The 22,094-nt window shown below is 40.0% G+C and overlaps 1 protein-coding gene and 1 pseudogene across 2 annotated transcripts in view; one reads left to right on the forward strand and one right to left on the reverse strand.

Moving 5' to 3' along the window:
* Positions 1 to 635: 635 nt before the first annotated feature.
* Positions 636 to 15,877, reverse strand: LOC122747443 (annotated as a pseudogene).
* The window catches only part of HLCS (holocarboxylase synthetase), a 235,821-nt gene continuing 222,938 nt past the window's right edge, over positions 9,212 to 22,094 (forward strand). The window contains exon 1 of one of the 2 annotated variants that reach the window (XM_043992886.1): positions 9,212 to 9,295. Coding sequence is in view for 1 of the 2 variants with exons in the window: in XM_043992885.1 (XP_043848820.1) it covers positions 15,876 to 16,118 (243 nt within the window). In the remaining variant the exon portion in view is untranslated. Of the gene's footprint in view, positions 9,296 to 15,656; positions 16,119 to 22,094 lie in introns of those variants that run through there. The other variant, XM_043992885.1, reaches the window with a different exon arrangement.

The following is a 22,094-nucleotide window of genomic DNA, read 5'->3' on the forward strand; positions in this document are numbered from 1 at the left end:
ACAAATTTGGATGTATGGATTTTTTTCATAGATGAAATGTATGAACTGTACATTTGATCATACCCCTACAAATAGGGCACTTTCTTAGAAAAAGAGCACACCTTTGAATACTACTAGATCACCACAAGGAATAAATACAATAGAAAATTTGTCCATACAAACCTTTATGTGTTCTTTCTTTCTGTAATTTAAACTGTTTTCCCATAGGAAGACCTGAAACATCTTTTGGAACATACTTTATGTTCTTTTCCACAAGTAAATTTTCATACAAGACAGAATTAATTTCTTTGAGAAAAAATTTATATTATCTGAAATATTTCCTTTGACTAAAAAGGTATCAATCAGGTTCTTGCTTATAGGGGCATCCATGTTTTTTGTTTAATAACACTATGTTCCTGCTCATTAATCACACTTGATGTTAAGAGACTATCTATCCAGGATAGAAAGTACATGAGTCAAATGCTGAAACAGCTATTTTATTTTTCCAAATTAATGTTACTCCATTCTTCAAAAAAAAAATGTCATTTGTTCAATTTGTCTCCTTTTTTCATCTTCTGCATTGAGGAGACCCTCATTGATTTCTGCATTGATATAACCTCAATGACTGGTAAACTGTATCTGAACATTCCCTTTTACTAGGCCTTTTTAATCACTGGAATTTTCATCATGCCTGCATCTTCTGAATTAGTTTCTCCAGGTCCAAAATGAATAATTGGTAGGTCAGCAGTTTTGTTCCCTGGAGCATCTGGTTGACAACAGCTATTCAAAAAGATTTGGGCACTTAGCTTGAACTTGATGAATAAACTCTTGTCCTTTCATTCATATCAAATATTCACACACTGGGAACCATTTGGCATGTTCCACCCAAGGATCATCTCCTAATTTCCAATAAATACCTCAACCTGACATCAGAGCAAGAGCATTTCACATGATCATTTTGACCCACATAATAAAAACCAGTACTTGCAGGCTGTTCTGGATGAACTGGAACTTGAGGTGTTCAGGCTACAAATGTTTAAACATGGGCTGCTTGGGTTTTCATGCTCAGATTATGAACACTGAATCTTGATGTTTCTTGGATTAGATTTTCCAGGAAAGGACAGTTAGGGAAATGTCTCCTATGTTCTGACATGGCATCATCTTTTTGTTTCCCAATTACTCAATTTCCCACCACAGGCAAGACTAGCTACCTCATCTCTAGGTCCTGTGTAGCAAAGCCATCTCTTGCCAGATCTAATAGTGACAAAATTGTTAATAGCCATTCTGATAAGGCTTCAGTACTCATTGACTAATGGTGAGGCCTGGTGTTCAAAGGGGCACAAGTCCTCAGCTGCTCTAGAAGACACTAGTTCCAGTGGAAACCTGGAATAAGAATCACTGAAATATCCACATTGAAGAATATGTAGACTGAGAAGAAGATACCAGCTTGTTAAGTGAAGTCAGATTTTGAATAAAGGAACATTTAGTATACAGTTGTTTATGCCACAATAGAAACATTTAACTCTGTCATTCACATTGATAAAATAAAATCCAGCCTGAACAATCCGGCCCAAGCAAGTAAGTCTCCTTTCTGGAACTGAAACATTGACTGGGAAAGTAGAATATGTAGACATTCTGTAGAGTTCACATGACAAATCGTATTTCATTTCATGTGCATCACTTTTAATCAAATGTAGTTACAGCATACTGCCCTCTACCACATTCATAATTTAGTACTTTGACAATAAAATGGGACAATCTTTCTTGGAGGTAGTTTCATGTGAGATTCTGTAATATTGTATATTTAGCTAAAAATGCAGAAGTTAATTTTTTTTATCCTTTTTCACTTAAAACACTGATTAGGTTGTTTGTGTTATTGAATGTCCAGCATTAGAATTACATCCAGTTCAAATCCGGCCTCAGACACTTAACACTTAGTAGCTATGTGACCCTGGGCAAGTCACTTAATCCCAATTGCCTCACTAAAAAAAAAAAAAAAGAATTACATCCAGTCACTTTTTTCAGAAGTGGAATAATTCTCCCAAGTGTAAGGGCCTAAAATCCTAGCTATGATGTCTAAAATCTAATGAGAAATAGAAAGAAGATGTAGAGAAAAGGAGGAAAGAATGGAAAGGGAAATGAGAGAGATGCAGAAGAGTCATGAGAAAAAAATCAACAGTTTGAAAAGCCAAATGGAAAAGGAGATTAAAAAACTGAGGAAAATAACTGCCTAAGAATTAGGATTGAACAAATGGAAGCTAGTGACACAGTAAAGCAAATCCAATTGAATGAAAAAATAGAGGGCAATGTGAAATATCTCCTTGGAAAAACAACTGACCTAGAAAATAAATATAGGAGAAATAATTTGAAAATCATTGAAAACCTGAAAACCATGACCAAAACAAAAGTTTAGATACCATCCTCCAAGAGATTGTGAGGGAAAATTGCCCTGATATTCTAGAAGCAGAAGCTAAAATAGAAATTGAAAGAATCCACCGATCACCTCCTGAAAGAGATCCCAAAAGGAAAACCTCCAGGAATATTATAGCCAAATTCCAGAACTCCCAGGTCAAGCAGAAAATACTGCAAGCAGCTAGAAAAAAGGAATTTAAATACTGTGGAGCTCCAATAAGGATAAAGCAAGATCTAGCAGCTTCTCCATTAAAGGACTGAAGGGCATGGAATGTGATATTCCAGAGGGCAAAGGAACTGGAACTTCAGCCAAAAATCACATACCCAGCAAAACTGAGTACAATTTTTCAGAGGCAAAAATGGGATTTCAATGAGAAAGAGGTCTTTCAAGCATTTGTGATGAAAAGACCTGAAGTGAATAGAAAATTTGACTTTCAAATACAAGATCCTGGAGAAGCATAAAAAGGTAAACAGGAAAAAGACTTCATGAGGGATATTAAAAGATCAAACTGTTTACATTTCTACATGGGAAGATAATACTTTGAAATCATAAGAACTATCTCAGTAAGAAATTCACAGAAGACAGGGCTGAACTGAATATGAAGGGATGATATCTGTAAAGTATTTATGTTTGTTCTTTGTAGGGCAGACAGGGTGGGGTGTCTTATGTCTGGGGCTGGATTTGGGCTTGGGGCCTCCTGGGTCCAGGGCTGGTGCTTTGTCCACTGTGCCACCTAACTAATTCATGATGACATCATTAAAATAGGGTTGAGGTGTAGGAGGAATAAACTGGGGGAGGGAGAAGGGGAGAGATGGTCTGGGGAGAGGTAGTTCACATGAAGGAAACACGAAGAAAGCTTATGGAGGAGAGTAGAAGAGGGGGAAGGAGTTAGGGAGTGAGTGAACCTTAATATCATCAGAACTGGCTCAAAGAAGGACTAAGATACATACTCAAGTAGGTATAGTAATATATTATTGCCCTGGGTGGGGGAGGGAGAAAAGGGGGGAGGAGAAGGGAAGGAGGAAAGGGCAGTTTGAGGAAGAGAGCAGTAAAAAGCAAAACACTTTCAAGGAAGATGAAGATGTTCTGCATTGCTGCACCAGTATGACATATTGAATTGCTTGATCTCATGGGGAGGGTTGTGGAGGGAGGGAGGAAGAACAATTTAGAACACAGAATTAGCTCAGGGACCCTGATCTCATTGGAGTGGGCTCATGGAGGGAATAGTTTTCATACCCAATTGGGAGGAGCAATCTATTTAACTCAGCAGGAAAGTAGGAGGGAAAGAGGATAAGGAAGGAAGGGTGAAAAAAGGGAGTGCAGAGCGAGGGAGAGGATAGTCAGAAGTAAAACACTTCTGAGGAGGAATAGGTAAAAAGAAGAAAGAGTAAATGTCATGGGAAGGAAGTGGGATGGAGGGAAATAGTTATGATGATTGATTATAATGGCAAAATGTATGGTACCTACTGTGCTGGGCTTTTATGAAGAAAATTCTCTGTCAAGCTTAAGGTACTATATAAAGGTTATGATGAACAGGATACTATCAGAAGAACCTGGAAAGCCCTACATGAACTGAAGCAGAGTGAAATGTACTGTATACAAAATAACAGCAATAGTGGGGGATGATCTGCTGGGAAGCATGTGGTTATTTTCAACAAGTCAATGATCCAATATAACCCTGAAAGACTTATGAAGATTGCAGCCCATCTGCAGAAAAAGAACTGATAGTATCTGAAAACAGATGGAAACACATTTAAAAAAATTTTTTTTTCATTTCCTCTTTGACAATTCCTTAATCTGAAGTTTTGGGGTTTTTGACTGTTTTCTCTCACAACTAGCTAATATGGGAATTTTTCCATGACTACTCATGTATAACTTATTTTGAATTGCTTGAGTTCCTGTGGGTGGGGGGTGGGAATGGAGGGGAGAAGAGAAGTTGGAACACAAAGTTTTTAAAAAATTGATGTTAAAATTTTGTTTTTACATATATTTTGGAAAATAAAATTCTATTCAAAATGATGGGGTTGGACCAAATGATCTCTAAGGTCCCTCCTAAGCTCCAAATTCCATAAATCCAAAAAAAAAAAAGAAGTTAGTGAAGAGAGAGAAGTAAAAAGCAAACTTCATCTAACTATCTAAAAGAACCCAGTATCTGTCCTCCCACCAAGCCGAGGGTGGCAAACATCACTTCCTAACACTGATCTGACCTTCGAAACCCCAGAAAAGTCACTTCCAGACACTAAAGTCACATGGTTTCTTTTCAAGCCAGAGCTCACAATGTCCCCCCCAGCAGGGGGTGTCATTCCAATTCTCACACAAGTCATCTAAGTAGTGTATAATAATGTACTTTAGATATAATTAACTTAGGCCTGGAGGGTGTTATTTTATCGTCATGTTGCTTATCTATAACAATGTTACCTAAGTGGATTAAAAGTTGATGTACTTTTCAATGGCATTTTGGGGGGGGGGGTAGCAATGAGGGTTAAGTGACTTGCCCAGGGTCACACAGCTAGTAAGTGTCAAGTGTCTGAGGCCAGATTTGAACTCAAGTCTTCTTGAATCCAGGGCTAGTGCTTTATCCCCCACACCCATTAGCTGCCCCAAAAAGTTGATGTACTTTTAAAAAGGTATACCTTAAATACATATTTATGTTCATATATGCATATATATGCATATGTATATGTAGTATATAGGTAGATGGATGTATATAGATAGATAGATCTAGATAGAAAGATAGAGTTTGTATATTTCTATTTCCCAACTGGAGGCTCTGAAGGAGACCAAAGAATAGGTTTAGGAGGAGTGAGAGTGAATGATGAAAGGAGGTTATGGTGCTATAAAACAATTACAAAGGCCTGGATTATTAAGGTGTAACACTTGTGGGTGATGATGGAATCAAGTGTTTGACAATCTCTGTATATGGCTGAGGTAGAATGAAGCCGTTCATGGGAGGTGAGATTGATGACCTGGGTTAGAAGGGTATTTGTGGCATCATTAACATGTAAATTCATGTTTCCAGTTATAAGAAGAGGAACTGGGGAATAGAAGACTGAACTCCTAGGCAACAGAGGATGTATGAGCTAGTGGCCACTTTTTAACTATCAATAGGAGTCAGATAAGGAGTGAACCTCAAAGCAGAGAGGTTGCCAAGTGATGGTGGAAGGAAGGGCAGGGTTGAGAGTAGGAGTCTGATTTTATCAGTATTGGTAATTCCCTATATAGAAACTCTCTCCAGTGATGAAGATAAGCAAATGTGTATTATGTGAGATCTTTTGTTTTTTTTGGGGGGGTGGCAATGCGGGTTAAGTAACTGGCCCAGGGTCACACAGCTATTAAGGGTCAAGTGTCTGAGGCCAGATTTGAACTCAAGTCCTGAATCCAGGGCTGGTGCTTCATCCACTGTGCCACCTAATTGCCCCTATTATTTACAATCTTAAGGGGTTGGTTATAAGTACTGAGAGGTTAAGTAACTGCCCATGGTCAAACAATATGTGTCTATTGTGGGAACATCTACCCCACATGGGCTAGGCTAATTTTTTCCTTAAAAGATTGAAGACAGGAGGGAAATTGATGCTCAGAGAGGCTGAGTGACCTGACATGCCGTCATCTTTTTGGTTCCCAATTACTCAATTTCCCACCACAGGCAAGACTAGCTACCTGGTCAAACAGATAAATGAAGGAGGAACAACTTCAGCCCAGGTGATCTGACTTCACAGTCACTGTTCTTTCTATTGATTGAAGACAGGAGAAAGAAGAATTTAAAACTAGAAATCTTATAAAAACAAATGTTGAAAACTATCTCTACATGTAACTGGAAAATAATAAAATACTTTTATGAAAAAAAAAAAGATTGAAGACATCCTCAAGATTAAATTGGTAAAAGGGACTGAGGCTCAAACCACTGATATTCCTAGAAGACTATATACAAAAATCAGTGAATGAGGAGTCAGGGATTCTTCCTTGGCATGATGTGTGATTTGACTGGTCTATCAGGATGGGGGAGGGGAGGATTTAATAGCTTCCTGGAAGAGGGTTTGTTGTTTCTTTTGTTTTGTTTTTGGTGAGGCAATTGGAGTTAAGTGACTTGCCCAGATCACAGAGCTAGTAAGTGTCAAGTGTCTGAGGATGGATTTGAACTCAGGTCCTCCTGAATCCAGGGCCAGTGCTCTATCCACTGTGCCACCTAGCTGCCTCTAAGAGGGTTTTTTTTTTTCATTCTGGCTATAGGGAGGGGATGAGAGTTTGGTGCTGCAGGAAGTTTGGAGAACTATAAAAGGGCTGAGAAAGTCATGCAGAGACTTTATTTGCTAGAGTGAGAAGCAACTCAGTTCCCTAGGGACATCCAGGGTCACTTTCCAAAGCAGGCAGAGGTTTCTGGCCAGTGCCAGAACAGAGCTGTTCCATTGTTTGCCAGAGATCCATAGCAGCATTAGACAACTAAAAATTCAACTAGGGAAGTCTAATTTGGATGAAGATAACCTCTCCAGAAGCCAGTCAACATCAAAACTATGGTGATTCTGACATAAGGAGTAAAGTTTACAGGGACAACTAGGTGATGCAGTGGATAAAGCACCGGCCCTGGATTCAGGAAGACCTGAGTTCAAATCCAGCCTCAGAGACTTGACATTTACTAGCTGCATGACCTTGGGCAAGTCACTTAACCCTCATTGCCCCGAAAAAAGAAAAAAAAAGTTTATATTAACACCTGAATAAGTGAATTGCAAGAAGATTGCAGTACAGCTGAAAGTCTGGGACTTCTACCAGACTGTATGCCAGCAACATACATGAACGTTCTTTTGTTGTAGAAAGCCTATTCCCCATACCTCACTACCTACTCCCTTACTTTCATCCTCCTCAACCAACCCTAAGTGTCTTATTCCAGATCTATCGTTTTTAGCATTTTTTTTTTTGGTGAGACGATTGGGTTTAAGTGACTTGCCTAGGGTCACACAGCTAGTAATTGTTAAGTGTCTGAGGCCAGATTTGAACTCAGGTCCTCCTGACTCCAGGGCCGGTGCTCTATCCACTGTGCCACCTAGCTGCCCCTGGCTTTCATCTTAAAACTTTTCTTTCCCCACTCCCTCCTTTTTCTAGATCTCCCTTCCAATGACATTATTTTCTTGGGCATTCTTTCAAGTACTAGTTGTACATTCACTTCTACCACCAATTAACTATTTGGAATACTCTCTCCTCCCCATTACCACTTCCCTCTGCCACAGTCACTCAGTAACTTCTCTTTCTTTGAGGTTCATCAAATCCATATTTATCATTCCATCAAGATTGTATTTGTAGGGGCAGCTAGGTGGCGCAGTGGATAAAGCACTGGCTCTGGATTCAGGAGTTCCTGAGTTCAAATCTGGCCTCAGACACTTGACACTTACTAGCTGTGTGACCCTGGGCAAGTCACTTAACCCCCATTGCCCCGCAAAAAAAAAAAAAGATTCTATTAGCTATTATCTACTTACCCCCTCCCCCCAACAATCTCCTTCCTTTCTGTCAATTAATAAACATTTATTAAATGCCTACATGTCGAGACACTGTGCCAAGCAGTGGAGATACAAGATAGTCTCTGCCATGAAGGAGCTTACAATCTAATGGGAGAAGATAAAACACAAAAGGAAGCTGAAAAGTGAGATCATGGTGGAGGGAATATACCCAGTGTAAGTGGGAAATGAAAAGATGGCTGGTCTGGGCTCCTTCCTTAAATAAAGGCTTTAGGAGGAACTCTTTGCTCTGCCCCCCCAAACAGAGAAGTGCTAGAGCAGAGAGTGCTGATACAATCTTGTGAGATGGTGTGGTTTCTGGTTTTATTTTTTTCCTTAATTTTGTACCATTTATTTTTTGAGTTCCAAATTCTCTCCCTTCAATCCCTCCCCTACCCATTGAGAAGGTAAGCAATATACTCATTATACATGTGAAGTCATGCATCATATTTTCATATTAACCATGTTGTTTAAAAAGGCAAGAAAAATAAAGAAGGCGAAAAACAATATGTCTCAGTTTGTACTCACAGTTCATTAGTTCTCTCTCTGGAATCAGATAGCTTTTTTCACCAAGAGTCCTTTGGAATTGTTACGGATGATGGTATCAAACAGAATAGTTAAGTTTTTCACAGTTGATTGTCATTATAATATTGTTGCTACTATGTACAGTGTTCTGGTTCTTTTCATTTCACTTTGCATCATATAAATCATGCCAGGTTTTTTCATATAAGTTATACCAGTTTTTTTCTGAAACGATGTCTCTGGTCATTTCTTACAGTACAATAATATTCCATCGAAATCATCTACCACAACTTGTTCAGCCATTTCCCAATTGATGGACATCCCCATAATTTCCAATTCTTTGCCACCAGAAAAGGAGATGCTATAAAATTTTTGTACAAATAGTTCCTTTTCCTTTTTCTTTGATGTCTTTGGGATACAGACCTAGTGTTGGTATTGTTGAGTCGAGCCAAGGAAGCCAAGAGATCATAAATATATAAATTTCTAGCTGGAATAGTTCTTAAGTCTTTCAGTCTAATCCTCTATTTTTATAAGTGAGTAAACAGGGTCAGAGAGGTTAGATGCTTTCAATATATTCTAAGGAAAAAGTACCTTATCTTCCATGGGGCTGGAGAAGTTATGTTTTTCTTACCATACTCTATCCCTTACTGGTAAAGCCCTTAAAGTCTTAAAGTCTTTAAGAAGACTTGAAGCCTGTTTCTGGTCAACCTTGACCTTGATGATTCAAAAAGCCAGATATAGGCTGTACTAAAAAAAGGAAAAGGAAAACAAAAATAGAAACAATAGTGCAGTCCAAGTTTCTCACTAAGCTTGGAGGATTTCCATGTAGCTGCTTTGATGTGACCTCAGATTGATAGAAGGGGAAGGGACCTCATAGAGCTCACAACCATTTCAAAAGGTAGGTGCTATCATTGCCCCCATTTTACAGATAAAGAAACAGAGGCAAATGGAGATTAAGTGACTTACCTAAAGTCACAAAGCTAGTGTCTGACATTGGATTTTAACTCAGATCTTCCTGACTCCAGGCTAAATGTGTTATCCATTTACCATCTAACTAATGCAAGGGGGCATGCTTGAATAATAGTTGGAGTTGGCTTAAGAGCTTTTGGAAGGAGAGACTTTTATACTTCCCATGTCATTTGAGGGGCCAGATTCTCTTCAGGATTAACTCTAGACAGGTGGACAAGGGGTGGGATATGGAGGGAGAGAGAGACAGAGAGACAGAGACAGAGAGATGAGTTGGGGGAGGGAGAGGGAGAACAAGAGTGAGAGATTCATTAAAGACGGACAGATAGTAGACTTTGGAAGCTGCAGACTTTTTTAGGAAGCTAGTTCTTCAACATGTCCCTGATTTCGAGCTTGTCTTTCTAGAGACTTAAGGGAATTTCTTACGTGAGACTGGGGCTAATATATCTCATTCCCAGAGGGAGAGCTCATTTACTCTATTTTCTGGCATAATCTATATAGCTTCTGTGATTTTTGTTTAACATCTGCTTGGAAAAAATGGATTTAGTCACTATTTATGATTTCCCAACCAAAATTTGGTGGGAAGGAATTAAGTCTGTGTGTTTAAGCTTGGGATAATCCTTCCCCCTTTAAGAGATAACAACCAGGAAAGTGGCTTTTTGTTTTGAACTAAAATTATGCCCCTACAGCAGCAATATTTATAGGTGTGATAAATATAATTCTATAATAACTACCTCACTCAAAGACTGAAGGAAAGTGTGGCCAGTTTCACGGTCCGTCTCCTGCTCTTCTTTTTTTTTTAAACCTATTTATTTATTTTTAAAAAATTAATAAAGTATTTTATTTTTTCCGTTACATGTAAAGATAGTTCTCAACTTTTGTTTATACAAGCTTTACAATTTCAGATTTTTCTCCCTCCCCTCCCTCCCCCCTCCCCTAGACAGCAGGTAATCTGATATAGGATATATATATATATATATATATATATATATATATACACACACACACATACATATACATATATATATACACACATACATATACATATATTTACATATATATACACATAATAACATTAATCCTATTTCTGCATTAGTCATGTTATAAGAGAAAAAAATCAGAGCAATGATGAAAAACCTCAAAATAGAAAAAAACAACAGCACCAAAACCAAAAGAAATAGTATGGTTCATTCAGCATCTATACTCCGCAGTTCTTTTTTTTTTTTTCTTGGATTTGGAGATCCTCTTCTATCATGAGTTCCCTGGAACTCTTCTGTACCATTGCATTGGTGAGAAGAATATAGTCCATCACAGTAGATCAACACTCAATGTTGATGATACTATGTACAATGTTCTTCTGGTTCTGCTCATCTCACTCATCATCAGCTCACGTAAGACCCTCCAGGTTTCTCTGAACTCCTCCTGTTCATCATTTCTTACAGCACAATAGTATTCCATTGTATTCATATACCACAACTTGTCCAGCCATTCCCCAATTGATGGGCATCCCCTCAACTTCCACTTCCTTGCCACCACATAAAGAGCAGCTATAAATATTTTTGTACATATGGGTCCCTCTCCCCTTTCCATGATCTCTTTGGGAAAAAGACCCAAAAGGGGTATTGCTGGGTCAAAGGGTATGCACAGTTTTATTGCCCTTTGGGCATAATTCCAAATTGGTCTCCAGAATGGTTGGATCAGTTCACAGCTCCACCAACAATGCATTAGTGTTCCAATTTTCCCACAGCTTCTCCAACATTTATTATTTTCCTTTTTTGTCATTTTAGCCAATCTGATAGGTGTCAGGTGGTACCTCAGAGTTGTTTTAATTTGCATCTCTCTAATCATTAGAGATTTAGAGCATTTTTTCATATGGGAATAGATAGCTTTGGTTTCTTCATCAGAAAACTGCCTGTTCATATCCTTTGACCATTTCTCAATTGGGGAATGACTTGGATTCTTATAAATTTGATTTAGTTCCCTATATATTTTAGAGATGAGGCCTTTATCAGAAGTATAGGCCAAAAAATTGTTTCCCAGCTTTCTGCCTCCCTTCTAATTTTGGCTGCATCCTGCTCTTCTTAAGACAGGCATCGTTGTCTTCTTTGTAGAAGGGTGGGTAAGATTCCTTTAATATCTATCAATGTGATCTGAATTTAGAGAACCTAGGAGAACATATCTGTCTTACATGGGCAATACATATATGACAATAACAAACAAAAAACGTCGCACCTTCCTGAAGGGAAATTTTTCATTTCAATGAAATAAACATTTATTAAGAACCTACTATTTGCCAGGTACTGTGCTGAGGGCTGGAATACAAATAAGAAAAAGAAAGATGGTCCCTTCCCTCAAGGAGCTTACAGTCTATTGGGGAAGATACATAAAAAGAAACTAAAAAGGAGCAGGGTGTGTGTGTTGTATGTGTGTTGTGTGGGGTGTATCTGTGTGTGATGTGTGTATGTGGGTGTTGTGTGGGGAGGGGTGGGGTGTGTGTGGGGGGGTGTCTGTGTGATGTGTGTGGGGTATGTGTGAATGTGGGTGTTGTGTGGAGGGGTGTGGGGGGTGTGGTGTGTCTGTGTGGGGGGGGTGTGGTATGTCTGTGTGGTGTCTGTGATGTATCTGTGTGATGTGTGTGTAGGGGGGTGTTGGGGTATGTGGGGGTGTCATGGTGTGTGTAGATGGAGTCTTAAGGAGTGCCTGGAGTGGGACATGAAGTTCTGTGGAGTTGAAACCAAGTAAAGCCTCTGATGCAAAAAAGTTACCTGGGAAGTGCTGATGAACCATCTAGAAAGGAAGGCTTTGAGAGGCATTATCTCCAATTAGATAGGAGAAGCAACTGAGGGAGTTGAGAGGTATTGTGTATCAAAAACCGAGTCAATTTCTTCAGGAGGAGGAGGTTTCAAGTGATCAGCTTATCCTGTGGGAGTCATAATGTTCTGTGGAGTGGAATGTATGATGCAGGATGGTAGATAGTTGATCAGATTGATCATGAGGCATCCCAAAAGAATTACAAGACTCAGTGACTCAATTTCCTAAGTTATATTGAAAGACTGTGATGACCACAGAGAGAATACCAGAAAAATGGAAAAGGTATCTCAAACAGAAAAGGAAAGATGGTTTTATTTTTAATCAGAAAATAATTGATCATCTCTTCATTATCCTAATCTCCACTTTAGGGAGGTACAGGGAAGGGCCTATCCTAATTTGGAGTTCCTGCGGTCTTAAGCCAGTCCCCGAGGTGGGTACTTTTTTCCTTGGAGGTATGTTTTTGGGGTTTATGTGTCATAAGGTGAATCTAAGGATACATTTGGCCTTTTCTGTGCATGTTCCCAAGGACATGCTTAAACTTGTCAATCTCAGAGGGTCTCTGTGTTTATGGTATCTCTTTACTTAGATTTGTTTTCAAGGTGTCCTGTCATCTCGGAATATTCATGGCTATTAATGGTTAATAGTCCCTGGTTATTGTCTCTGTTGATGGAGAGAGTTGATAGGGACAAAAGCCTCTTGGTTACTGTAAGAACCCAAACCTAAGTTTCTCTGTTAACCTTTTTAGGAACTATTGATAGCTACTATTGATAAGGACTCAAGCCTCAGTTTATCTGTTAACCCCTTTTTGCCTCCTCCATCAAGGAGAGTTGCAGATGGAAGATGGAGAATATTGGGAGAATGGGAGGCCAGAAATTCCAAGCTTTGCACTGCTGGCACTCCCACTTTGGAAGGGGAGGGAGCAGCTACTTGGGCAGTGGATAGAGCACTGGCCTTGAAGTTGGGATGACCTGAGTTCAAATTTGGCCTCAGACACTTGCCAGCTGTTTGGCCTTAGCAAGTCACTTAACCCCAATTGCCTTAAAACATTCGGGGCCATCTCCAGTCATCCTTGCCACTGGACCCAGATGACTATGGAGGAGAGAGTGAGGTTGGTGGTTTTGCACAGCCCTCCCTCACTAAAATCCTATTCCCTGCATCACCCTGATTTCATGGTCCTCTTCAAGAAACCAAGTTAAAACAACAACTTTGGAAGGACTGATTCCTGGATCTAAATGATTTAGTTTCTATGGTGAGAGGGTTTCCCCTACTTTACAATTCAGGAAACCTTTGCAGTTTATTGTGGGCCCCTCGATGTGAAGAGGTGAGTACATTGAGTAGGACTAGCACTAGAAACATCAAGGACTACAGGAAGATGTTAACACTTCTGCATAGTCAATGATGCTCATCACTGTCATGTGCTACACCCATCTGTTGTTCTCTGACCCACCAGCCAATGACAAAACCCCTTCTTAGAAGCCCCATGGAGTAGAGGGAATGACAAAATTTTGCCCTTGTAGAGGTCTCTGAGGGATTGCCTTCCTTTTTCTATGGAAGTTTGGTAGACACTTTCTCTTCCCTCTTGTTTTCAGACAGCAAGACACCTCCCGACAATGATATCCCCTTGTTCTCCAATCCCTCCCCTGGGAAGGGTTGTACTGGTAGCTGCCAGGTGGTAATTTAGTGGTGAAACTTGGCAGGCAATGAAAGGTTATTAAGAATAACAGAGGCACTATTCAAGAGCAGAATTGAAATGGCTAATAGTTTAAGATTGGAAAGGGAGAAAAGAGTAAAGTCAGAGCAGATCTAATGATCCGAGAGAATACTGAAGGTTGGAGGAAACAGAAGTCTCGATGTGGTCAAAGAATAGATTTGGAGAAGTAAGGCAGAATGAGAGGTGGAAGGGATAGGAGGTTTTGGTCAGAGAAACAGTAGGAGTTTCTAATCAAGAAGTAGAACACTTGTGGGTAATGTTGAGATCTAGTGGGTGACATTTTCATATGTTGTTGATTGTGGAGTGAAGAAGTAGGTCATGGAACTGAAGGAAACTGAAATGAAGGATTTAGAAAAAGCATTAAAGCCAGTGTTTTGAATAGAAGAAAGCTGTGAGCTAGGTACTTAAGGTGGTACACCAGTAGGTGATTAATAAATGCTTATTTCCTTCCTTCCATTCTTGAGAAAGAAGGGAGAATGATGTGGAGGACAGCATATAACAGGTACCATAATTAGGATTGTGTAGAAAAATTTGAGGATGTCCTTTTAGATTGAATCTTCAATTGTAGGTAGAGGAGGTTGAGACAGATGAGGGATTCACTAAAATACTTCCCAACACTTAAAATCTATGTTTCTCATACTTTAAAAAAATACTTTTTTGGTGTGTTTTCTTTTGCTACACGACTAACGTGGAAATGTTTTGCATGACTTCACATGGATAATGGATATGACATTGCTTACCTTCTCACTGGGTGGGGGAGGGATGGGAGGGAGGGAATTTGGTATTCAAAATTTTTTAAAATGAAGGTAATTTTTTTACTTTTAATTGGGAAATAGTAATGAAATAGATAAACCACATTTTTTTTTAATCAGTGAGGCAATTGGGGTTAAGTGACTTGCCCAGGGTCACACAGCTAGTAAGTGTTAAGTGTCTGAGGCCGCATTTGAACTCAGGTCCTCCTGACTCCAGGGTCCGTGCTCTATCCACTTCGCCACCTAGCCATCCCGATAAACCACATTTTAAAAATCTATGCTTCTATGATTTGGTTAAGGGAACTAGCCCACAGAGGTAAGCCTGGTGATTTAGATGGGCAATTCATACTTTCGTTAAAACTTTCTGTACTTGTCTTGTGTTTTCTTTTGCAACATGGCTGATATGGAAATGCTATATATGACTTCACATGTATAATAGACGTCGTATTGCTTGTCTTCTCAATGGGTGGGTGGGTGGGGAGGGAGAGAATTTGGAACTCAAAAATTTAAAAAATAGATGTTAAATTTTTTTCCCCACATAAAAAGGCTTTTTTTTTAAAAAAACAAAATGAATATAAATATATTTTTTAAAAATCTATGATTTTATGATTTGGTTAAGAGAAATAGCCCACAGAGGTAAGTCTGGCGAATCAGGCACTTTTATATTAAAAAAAAAAAACCCAACAACTGAACAACAACCAGAGAAGAAGACTGGGAAAAGCACAAATGGGTATTAGGTCGCGCGGAGTATGCCTCGGGCCTGCCCGGACTCCTTCCCCGGCTGAAGGGAGGGGAGTGGGGGCATGGCCTGTTCCAGTCACTCTCGGCCGGCCCAATCAGGCTCGAGCTTTCTCTTTCTGCAGAACCAATAAGAGCAGGAGGAGGGGCCGGGGAGGAAGTGGTAGAGATTGTGCCGGGGAGGGGGGGGTGGAGTGGGATTTGCGACCCTTGCTCCGGGTGAGTGATTAGCCGGCTGGCTGCCTAAGGAAAGTGGGGACGGGGGCGGGGACCTTGACGGGGAAGCGGGGAGAGGCTTTGGAAGCCTAGTTGCTTCCTTCCATGCGTGCACCGTAGGCTTTTGAGTGGAAATGGGTAAGGGAGAGTTAGTTCACAGATCGTGAAGCGCTAGACGCTGCGGGTGCCGGAGAAAGACGGGACCGGGCTGGCTTGAGTCTGGGCGGAGGGGGTGAAAGCAGCCTGGGGCGGGGTCCCAGAGGGGCCGCCGGCGCTCCAGGGGCATGCTCATCACGCTGTGTTACCTGTACCTGTGGGCGCGCTGGGGGGCGCGGCCCGCGCGCATTATCCGCAGCACGGTGCGCAGGCTGCACCGTACCCGTTGCTCCTTCACCTTCTGCAGCAGCGGCGGGGGCAGCCAGCAGCAGCTGGAGCAGCCGAGGCCCAGACCGGGGGTCCCGGGGGTCACTGACGACAGTATCTGCTTAAGGATGGGAAACCGAGTCTTCTTCATTGACGAGACCCAGGTAGTTTCTTATTCTTTCGGTTATTCTTTTCGGTTTTGTGGGATTGGGGGTGGAGGGTAGATGACAGGTTGGCTTTGGTTGGCCTCCCATTATCAAGAATGGAATAGTGGCGGACTTGCACGGGAAGACTTGAGTTCGAATTTCTCTTCTGTATTTCCCAAATGGGGATGATAATACCCTTAGTACCTATCTCACAGGGTTGTTGTCAGGTTCAAATTATGTGTAAAGCTTTTTCAAACTTGTAAAATGATATATAAAACAAAGCGAGTTTTTATTATCGATTTGTGGGTGATTCCGTAACATGACATGGGACCGTATTTCCTTCAGCCATTATCTTTTATCTTTGTGAACCATAGACACTTGGCACCAACTGAAAAGAAACTGCATTTGTTAGGAGTTTGGGTTCATAAGGATGTAAGAGTCAGGAGGCATGGAAATAAATAGCATATACTTGCACTTAGAAGACCCAAACTGTGCTATGCCATTTACTGGCCGGTTGTGTGGCCTTGCAATGGTTGTAAAAATATTTATACAGTTTATGTTTCTTCAAACGAAATTTTACTCCTGGGATTACTATTTAGGGAGCAGAACTGGAAACTTCTACAAACTATTTTCATTTTGATTAAATGTAATTTTGAGGATCAAGATTTGTGTAAAATGCTACATGAAAAAGTGCTGAATAACGTGAAAGTAGGCAGTGTGGCTCAGTGGAAAGAACACTGAAGTTAGAGGAGCCCGAGGTCAAATGCCAACCTGTGTGACTGGATAAGTTGCTTAATTTCTGTGGGCTTCAGTTTCCTCATCTATAAAAGGAGAGGGGATGGATTAGATGAACTTTGACTCTTTGAAATGGAAACCTTCCAAACATTCCTCCTCCAACCTAATGCCTCACTGTGGTATGGAGGTGACCCTACTTTCTTGAAAGCTTGTCAGTGGAGCAAAGCTTCTGTCATTTTTCTCTAGATGCATGAACCTTTAAACATACTGTTGGAGGACCAGGATAGTCTGACATGGAAAAGCTCATCTCTAATTTGTTGCCAGTATACCAGGTGGTGAATGCACTGACCATGAATAAAGGCCACTCAGTCTTAAATGATCACCTCCCCCCCCCTTTTTTTTTTTGGTGAGGCAGTTGGGGTTAAGTGACTTGCCCAGGGTCACACAGCTAGTACGTGTCAAGTGTCTGAGGCGGGATTTGAACTCAGGTACTTCTGACTCCAGGGCCCGTGCTCTACCCACTGCGCCACCTACCTGCCTCTCTTCTGCTATCTTTTGATGACTGAAAATGGGGCTGAGGCTACTAAGAATTAGACTGTTTTAAGTCAAATCTGAATATTAATTTCACTGTTGGCATGCTAAATGTGAGTTGAAAATATATATGTGTATGACATTTTCATTGTAAATGAAACTGAATTGTTCAAGATGTTGTAATTAAATGCAAGGTTCATATATTCTTTGTAGATAGATACACAAACAAGCATTGGTGGAATTGGTTTCTTAGAGTCACAGGCAAGATGAAATGTAATTTTCTGGGATAGCTGATAATCTTGTTTTGTTCTGCTTCTGATCCGCAAAAGCAAAAAGACAGGAAGACAGCTGCGACTATCTATAAATATATTGATTGTCGCAACTGTCTTCCTGTGTGTCTCTCTCTCTCTGTCTCTAAATAAATAAATAAATAAATTTTTTTTTTGGTGGGGCAAGTGACTTTCCCAGGGTCACACAGCTAGTAAGTGTCAATTGTCTGAGGTTGGATTTGAACTCAGGTCCTCCTGAATCCAGGGCTGGCGCTTTATCCACTGCGCCACCTAGCTGCCCCCTGTGACTTAATATATTAACATCTGTTGTACAGCATGAAAATAGAATAAATCAACGTGGACATCGATTTTTTGGATGATTTTATTGCAAAAGTGGGCACCAGGGGGGATGGAACTTATATGTTACAAGCTACTTTCATCATTTGTGACTGTGGAACTACCACATTTGGGGTTCTTTACATTACTTTACATTAGGGAGCAGCAATGTGGTATAGTGGAAAGAGTTTTGGATTTGGAGTCAGAAATCCTCTCTTCAAATTCCAGCTCACTGGCCTCTCTTGATCTGTAAAATGAGGGAATTAGGGTAGATGATACCTGAGGTTCCTTCTCAGTTCTGTATCTATGATCATATGATCTCAGGTACTCCATAAAAGAAAGTGGAAATGACATTAAAGAAGAAGGAAAGAACAAATGGACCAGACCAGGCACACACAGAAGAAATCTATGTTGATGACATAATTTCAAGAACATTGGGAGATCAATTTTCAAGTGTCTGCAAGAAAGGAAGATATTAAATGGTTGGGTAAAATCACACATGGTCTTATTATGCATAAAATGTCACGAGAGCATTTGTAATGCAAATATTAAGTTATTTCCTACTTTAGTTAAATAGAAAAATGCACTTATCAGAAATTTGTTGGAAGGTCTAGATTCAATAACTTTGAACTAGTACTAACTGGGCTGATAATGGACTATTTTTTTCTGTCAGTTCTTCCAAGTTTGCCTATTCAGTTAGAGCTAACATAGTCAGCCCTAAGCAGCAGCTAGGTGGTATGGTAGCTAGAATGCCAGGACTGGAGTTAGGAAGACTTCTCTCCCAGGTTCAAAATTGGCGTTAGATACTTACTAACTCTATGACCCTAGCTAAGTCACTTAACCCTGTTTGCCTCAGTTTCCTCATCTGCAAAATGAGCTGGAGAAGGAAATGGCAAACCACTATAGTATCTATGCCAGGAAAACTCCAAATGGGGTCACAAAGAGTCAGACATTACTGAACAACAATAAAACAACAATTGGCTCTAATGCTAATTTTATTTCAACATACATTAAGAACCTACTAGGGGGGCGGCTAGGTGGCACAGTGGATAAAGCACCAGCCCTGGATTCAGGAGTACCTGAGTTCAAATTCAGCCTCAGACACTTGACACTTACTAGCTGTGTGACCCTGGGCAAGTCACTTAACCCTCAATGCCCCACCAAAAAACAAAACAAACAAACAAACAAAAACCTGCTATTGACTAGGTGCTAAGAATATAATGATGAAAAATGATTGAGTCCTTGCCCTTAAAAAGCTTACACTAATAAATAAAGAGATATATGACATATACAAATAAGTATAACAGCATAGAATGGGATAGTAGGGCAAGGAAAATCAGGCAAAGATCTATGAGAAATTTAAGAAGTGTAGGGACCAATTTTTAATTGGGGAGTGTTAGCTAAGCGGCTTGTGGCAGTATTGGGGCAAGGAAGGAGACAGACAGCCTCCCTCAAAACAGAGCAGGATTTATTTAACAAGAACGAACTTAAAAAAACACAAACAGGATCAGTAGGATTAAGGGAAAGGAAATAAAATGGGGAAAGGGAAATTATACAACCTGAACACCACCACCACCCAGGAATCAGCTGAGCACACACAGCAGTGTCCTGTCGCCTTCCAGCTTCAAGCTAGAATGGCAAACAAACCTCCCTTCTTCCCAGCAGACCCCAGGCTGACCACACACAGCCCCCAGCCAATTGGCTGGCCGCTCTGACAGTCACATGACTGCCCTCACTGGGCTTCCGATCATAATTTTGCCAGGCCCATGTAGGCGTTGGCCAGTGGTGATGATGTGAGGTACCAATGCCATGGCGATGGCTACAACCAGTGGGTGGAGCACCCTGCCATTTGCGGAGCCCCAGAGGCCAGTGTGTGCAGCAAGGTTTTTTTAAAAAATTCTAGCCAAAAGATGGGGTCATAAACACCTCAAATAACAATTCTTTACAGAAGCGAGCACTTCAAACTCATGTGCTGATTTAAAATATAGTGTTTTTTTCTACCAGATCACTTACCTTCCTGACACAATTGGGCAGAAATCATGTATTTATTTACAAGGTTTTGGGGTTAGGTTATATATCTGCCTTTGCTTCTTTAGGTTGTGAATCTCTATCTTTTATGGCTATTAATTTTTAAACATATATGTTTCTTATGTTTACTGACTAATATTTGTTGAAATATTAGAGTTTCTTTCACATTTTTATTGCTTCATGGGGACAGCATCACTGTTCAGCTAGAATTGTATGGAATGCAAAGATGAATCAAACATAATTCCTGGACTAAAGAACACATACATATAAAGGGAGAGAGATAGGACTTATGCACAACTAAATAATAGGAGGTAGAATTTGATAGGTGCTAAAGGAGAGGTTACTAAGTTCCATCTACATAGTAGATACTTAATAAAGGCTTGTTGACTGGAACAGTGGAGGTGATGACATTTATGCCAGGACTTGAGAAATAGGTGGAAAAACCTTCTGAAAGCTGAGTGAATAAAATTATGGAGAAAGGAAGGATATGTACAAATAATGTCAAGTAGTACAACTTGAGTGGAGTGAGGAAGTGTAATTTGAGATATGCCAGGAAAGGTAAATTCAGGCTAAAGGAGAGCCTTGAATACTGTGTAAAATGTTTGACTTTCATTGAGAACTGTTAAAGATATTTGAGCAATATTTTCCTACTCGAGCATCATCATCCCAAATCCACCCCTTTCAATTTTCCCTATTGCTGTCAAGGGTGTCATCATTTTTCTATTCACCTAGCTTCACAGCCTTTGTATAACCGATTTTTAAAACTTTGTGTTCCAAATTCTCTTCCTCCCTCCCTACCCCCCTTAAGAACTCAAGCAATCCACTGTTATACATGTGCAGTTGTGCAAAACATAAACAAAAAAACTTTAGAAAAAGGAACTAACAACAACAAAAAATGTCCTTCCATCTGTATTCAGATACCATCAGTTCTTTCTCTGTAGATGGATTGCATTTTTCATTTAAGTCCTTCAGAGTTGTCTTGGATCATTGCATTGCTGAAAACAACTAAGTCATTTGCAGCAGATAATCTTACAATATTGCTGTTATTTTGTATACAGCATATTTTACTTTGTATCAGCTCATGTAAGTCTTTCCAGTATCTGCTGACATTTTGAAGGTACCATTGAAACTCACTAGGTGACCACCTATCATTTCTCACCCTCACCACATAATAAGCCCATCTTTTCTTTCTCTTATAGGATTTTTTGAAGGATTCTTATAGGATTCCTGTCCTTTGAAGTTCTTTATTGGTTATAAATCACACCTTCCATGTGCCTTTCTATTGCCTGCTGTGTGATTAATTTTTGGTTATTTGGAGACAGTCTCCCACTGTCCTGGAGGAGGTCTAGTTCAGAGTCTGAATTGAAGTGGAATTCCTTGTGGATGGTGAGGTCCTTTAGATATTCCTGTTTGTTGACATTTTGCTGATTGCATCAAACTGTAGAATACTGCAGAATCTGCTGGAAGAGATCTGTAACCTCTCAAAGGAGTTTGGTCTGATCATTTACATAGGAAAGACCAAGTGACTGAGGCATGTCTTTTGCCCATATTACAACATGCATTTGGAGGGACATTGTATAGAGTTTGTCTAATATTGTGCAAAACCCTTTTAATGAACCCCAGGTTCCTGTGAAATGAAATGCCCATCTTTTTGGTACCAAACTTATACCCATGTGGTGTATGCTAGTGAAGCAAATATATTGCATAGTGCCTGTCACTAAATACATATTAAATGTTCTATCTATGTCAATCTATGTCTAAAATACACCCAAAACGTTGATTTTCAATAAGACTTTTAAAAACTTATGCATAATTCTAGAAACACAGTTCAGTCTTGACAGAAATACAAGGTTATGCTTGAGTTATCCTTTTGGAGTACTCTCCAAATTGTAGGAATTGAGTGAAACACAAGAGATATGTGACTTTCATTGGTACTGACTGGTTGGTTGGTTGGTACTGACTGCAGTATATTATAACCTCTCTGTACCTTAGTAGATGGTTTTATGAGTTGATGTAGGCAAAAAATGATCACTTGTTAGCCTTCTCGTGATGAGCCTCTCTGAATCAACTTAAGTTTGTCCTAATTAGTTTCCCT

The sequence above is a fragment of the Dromiciops gliroides genome, chromosome 3 (assembly GCF_019393635.1).
Source record: "Dromiciops gliroides isolate mDroGli1 chromosome 3, mDroGli1.pri, whole genome shotgun sequence".
NCBI classification, from domain to species: Eukaryota; Metazoa; Chordata; class Mammalia; order Microbiotheria; family Microbiotheriidae; genus Dromiciops; species Dromiciops gliroides.